This window comes from Nematolebias whitei, chromosome 10, assembly GCF_014905685.2.
Source record: "Nematolebias whitei isolate Nwh7 chromosome 10, NemWhi1, whole genome shotgun sequence".
Lineage (NCBI taxonomy): Eukaryota > Metazoa > Chordata > Actinopteri > Cyprinodontiformes > Rivulidae > Nematolebias > Nematolebias whitei.
In genome coordinates, this window is record NC_056507.1 from 1,685,280 (window position 1) to 1,690,204 (window position 4,925).

Below are 4,925 nucleotides of genomic sequence, written 5' to 3' on the forward strand. Positions count from 1 at the left end.
TATAAAATAATAATTGAACATTATTTATCTGAGGAGCAGCTTTGAGTTTAACTCCATCACTGAACTCTCATCTTGAACAAGCCTGAAGGCGACAGTGGAAAGAAAAACTCCCTCATGAGGAAGAAACCTTTAGCAGAACCAGGATCAGGACAAGAGGACCATCTGCTTCGACCGGCTGGGTTTGGTAGGAATAGATACACAATGGCAGGTCAAGAATCACGTTATGATAGAAATAGTATCAAATGAAAACTATTCAGTTTTAACGATTCATTTAAGGAAATGAGGTCAGTTTGTCCTCTAGTAGTCTAAGTCTATAGCAGCATAACAAGCCGACCCTAACTATAGGATTTATCAAAAAGGAAAGTCTTCAAACTGGACAATGTGTCAGCCTCATGGACAGAAACTGGAAGTTGGTTCCACAAGAGAGGAGCCTGAGAACTGAAAGATCTTCCTCCCATTCTTCTCCTGGAAACTCTAGGAACCACAAGTAAACCTGCAGTCTGAGAGTGAAGTGCTCTGTTAGGAAAATATGGAACAATAAGATCTGTAATATAAGATGGAGCTAGGTTGTTGAGAGCTTTGTAGGTTAGAAGAAAGATTTTGAATTCTATTCTGGATTTGACAGGGAGCCAATGGAGAGAAGCTGAAACTGGAGAGATATGATCTCTCCCAGTAACTCCAGTTAAGACTCTGGCAGCAGCATGTTGGATCAACTGAAGACGTTTTAAAGAAGTATTTGGACACCCAGATAATAAACCATTGCAATAGTCCAGTCTAGACGTGACAAATGCATGGACCAGTTTTTCTGCATCATCTTTAGATCACATGTTTCTAATGTTAGTGATATTACGCAGGTGGAAGAAGGAGGTTCTAGTAACGTCTTTAATGTGGGGGATAAAAGACATGTCCTGATCAAAAATAACACCAAGATTTTTAACATTACTTCACAACTTGCTCTCGACGAGATCGGATGCTTCTCCTCCTCCCTCTCTGCTTTGCTGCTCTGTCTGTGAAACTGCTTCTGAGACTCTCTTGCATTTCTTGCGAACCATAATTATGGACTTGTTCTGACCAGTTGGTCCCTCAACTCCATTTAACATTTCTTCGAAGAGAAGACAGGCTTTGGGCGAGCCGATTTACCCTGTTGGCACGTACGCAGCTGGATATCTCATTGACTGGAAGACTTGATGATGTGTCTATCTCTGCTGCCATCTGTGGATTTTAAGGACTCATATTTAATTGGATTCACAATAACTGGTTCCTGCTATTTGGATTCAGCTGGTCCTGGTTTTTATCTACAATCAAGGAAGTTGTCGGCAGCAAATTTGGACCCGATCACGCTGCTTGCCTTTATGATGGCTTGGTTCATGTCTGGAGTACCCGGACTCAAATGCTTTGGGCTGAATGGATCAGATCTTGGGGATTTTACTCAGTCACGCTCCATTGGTGTGGCCATGTATTTTGGACATTTCGGAACCGATTAGACCGACACAGACTCAAGGTAGATGTCATTAAGTTCTGCGTGTCCCCAAAACAACTGTGTTTATCTAAATTTTGGTCGCCTTGGTGTCCTCGAAGGACATCTTATCTAAAGTCGCCTGGAGAACATGTGATCTGACGCTCACTACCCCCTCCCTGAGGAATTTCCAACTGATAACCAGAGGAACCAGCTGAAAAAACTTTGTGTCATCATTTCAGGACTCTGGATTCTCAGAGGTTATTCTTGGCCATTTCTCGACATACCTCGAGAATGTTTATGGATCTCACCGGAGGACATTGACTGATTACAGTGACCTCAAGAGCATCTGTAGACGTTGTTGACCGCTCTTGTCTCTTCCTTCTTCCTGCTCTGCTCTATTGCAGAATGTCTACATAAATATGTGCTTGTTTGTGCGAGGTGTTTTTTCAATATTAGGGGTTTTTCTCAGCCAAGAAAAAGTCTGATAGGATTTTGTTTCACCTCCAACTCCTCCATGTGTCCAGTTAACCACCGTTTTTGTCTGTCCAAACAGGTCTCACTTGTAATTGAGTCTTCGAGGCTCAATGTGATTTATTTGTCTAAATAAAGGTTGAATGAAAAAACATTAGAGCTGGAGGACAGATTAATGCATCTAAGGAGGGAGAAAGACTGAAAAATTCATTCCTAAGGTGCTCAGGTCCAAAAACCAAAACCTCAGTCTTGTCTGTTCAACAGGAGAAAATTAAGGGTCATCCATTGAACCAAGGAGCTCAACTCCTCCGATTGATTACTTTCTTTTTCAGCGGAGCAGTTTTATCAAATGAAGTTTGCAAAGAAGTTGTAAAATTATCAGATGATCTAAGTCACTGCTCTCTGATGTATCACTCTGCAAGACAGAGGAAAACACTGATGGAAGAGAATCTTTAAAATTGGTTACAGCGTTTTCTGATACACACCTTCATAATGTATGGACATTATCTTTAGCCGCTTCTTCCATTTTGGGTCACGAGGGTCGCCGGTGCCCATGTCCAGCAGTCATTGTGCGAGGGACGGGGTACACCCTGGACGGGTCGCAAGTCCATCACAGGGACACAAGAGACAAACAACCATTCACTCTCTCTCACACACCTAGGGACAATTTAGAGTTACCAATCAGTCTAACATGCATGTTTTTGGTCTGTGGGAGGAAACCGGAGTACCTGGAGAAAACCCACGCATGCACGGAGAGAACATGCAAACTCCACCCAGAAAGGCCCCTGGACCGGGGTTTGAACCGAGGACCTGCTGGCTGAGAGGCAGCAGCTCTACCAGTTGCGACACCGTGCTGCTGATAAGCACCTGCTCAGGTGAAATTTACTCTCAGTGACTGCGTAGTCATTTAATGTAAACTCAAAAATTATTAAAAAATGGTCAGACACAACTGGACTTTGAGGAAGTATTATTAAGTTATTAATCTCAAAGAAAAAAAAAGACTATAACTCATTGAATTTTTCCACATTGAGATAAAGTTTGGTATATTGGCTGAGAGCGAAGTCCAACACAAAGTAATGTCAGATGAAAACTTTCAAAGCAGTTCCCGTCAAAGACTCTCCAGGATCTTTCTACATTTGCTTTGCCACCCAGACATATTGAGTCCTACCATCTGGTCTTTCCATTAAAATGTCCCGGAGTTCATTAATCTGATGATTACCTGTAGTACGCTGGAAATATGGAGTGATCATTTCTCTACATTCAGTGTTCTGTAATGATAAATGTTTGTCCGTCTTCCATCAACAGTCAGCAGACACTGAATGATGTTCAGTAGATAAAAGTTTTATTTACACAAAACACAGATACTGGGTTTATATATAAGGAGGACGTCCGAGTGTGAGCGGAGCTGGAACGGTGTGACGTGTAGGGCTGTCAGAACGTGGTCGGGACGGACGGGTCAGGGATTGGTCAGTTCGTCTGACATGGCAGAAGGAGGCAGGCTGTCCAACGCTCCCAGCTCTGGAACCAAACACATCACAGAGTCCGGATCAGTCCGGTCCACAGAAACAAACAGCTGACTAACCAGACCTACCACGAATAATAAATATGTGGGTCCAGTATGTATCCATAAATATTCAAATGTCTCTTAAAGAGAAGCAACTTTATTGCATGCCTGGTGTGTCCTAGCTTCTGCTCTCCTCAGCGTTGTCCCCCTCATGTAATCAGTTCCTCCTGTGCACCTGTTGTATCTCCCAGGTGTTTGTGTTTATCCCCTCGTTCACGTCTGTAAATAAGTCTGGCCTTGTGTCCTGTGTCTGCCTCCCCCTAAAAGCTTTTGCTTTTATATATATTCAATTCTAAGTAAGTCCCATTTTCTCCAAGTCCTGCTGTAAATGGGTTCAAAGCACAAGAAACGTAACAATATTGAGATATTTTAGCCACTAAGGAGAATGTAAAGGTTTATAAAACTGCGATCGCATGAACTGCTGTGAAATTCTGCTCAGACTAGCTTTCACACAGAATAGCTGAACTATTCCTTTAAGTTGTTTTCAGTGTTGGTGTGGCTAAAACCTGATCGTTAAATAGATCTTTACTGAGTCCGTTAACAACACGAGTTATTTTTTAATGTTTACACGGAGTCTCTGTTTCCAGCTGCTTGTCGTTGCTGACTGGAAGAGGTTCAGGCCGTTGACAGCTTCAGACGTTCAGCTTTAACAACGAGACACAAACCTTTAAGTTTGAGGTACGACAAGAAATCGATGACTGTGTGGACGATGTCTTCATCTCCTATTCTGAGCGCTCCTGTGGAGGAACAGCAACAACACGCGTTAGAGAAACGTGACGAGTCGCTCACATGAAGGAAACTAAACATCTGCTCAAGTCTCGCTCAGTCATTAGAGATCGTTTTTACACCAGATGTTCTTCCTGACCAACCACAGACACCGAGCCACCACCGCCTCTGTGTGGAGCAGAGAGCTGCATCTAGGACACCCGGAGGAGCAGATGGTGGGGGTTCAGGGCCTTGCTCAAGGGCCCAGAGTGGTGCACATGAGGGTGGAGGCAGGTGTGGGTGTTTCACCATTACCTGCATTTTGATGTCTGCCCGGGTAGTTGAACCGGCAACCTTCCAATCACAGGCCCACCTTCTCTAACCTCATGCCGCACCACTCCCCCAAACAATAAATATAAATTAAAGATGACAAATTTTAAATAAAATTGATCACTCCGAGCTCTAAAGCCTCAGAGAACAGATGTTACCTGGAGTTGCTGCTTGAATCTGTGTTCTGCTCACCTACTGTTCCTGGGTACTGCTCACCTACTGTCCCTGGGTACTGCTCACCTACTGTTCCTGGGTACTGCTCACCTACTGTCCCTGGATACTGCTCACCTACTGTTCCTGGGTACTGCTCACCTACTGTTCCTGGGTACTGCTCACCTACTGTCCCTGGATACTGCTCACCTACTGTTCCTGGGTACTGCTCACCTACTGTCCCTG

General features: G+C 43.9%; 1 protein-coding gene across 1 annotated transcript in view; it reads right to left on the reverse strand.

Annotated features, from left to right (window-relative positions):
• Positions 1-3,300: 3,300 nt before the first annotated feature.
• gal (galanin/GMAP prepropeptide) overlaps positions 3,301-4,925 on the reverse strand; it is a 14,435-nt gene continuing 12,810 nt past the window's right edge. Inside the window, exons 4-5 of the mRNA XM_037683229.1 lie at positions 4,160-4,231; positions 3,301-3,448 (exon numbers count right to left, since the gene is read on the reverse strand). Coding sequence (XP_037539157.1) covers positions 3,387-3,448; positions 4,160-4,231 — 134 coding nt within the window. The 3' untranslated portion in view covers positions 3,301-3,386. The remainder of the gene's footprint in view (positions 3,449-4,159; positions 4,232-4,925) is intronic.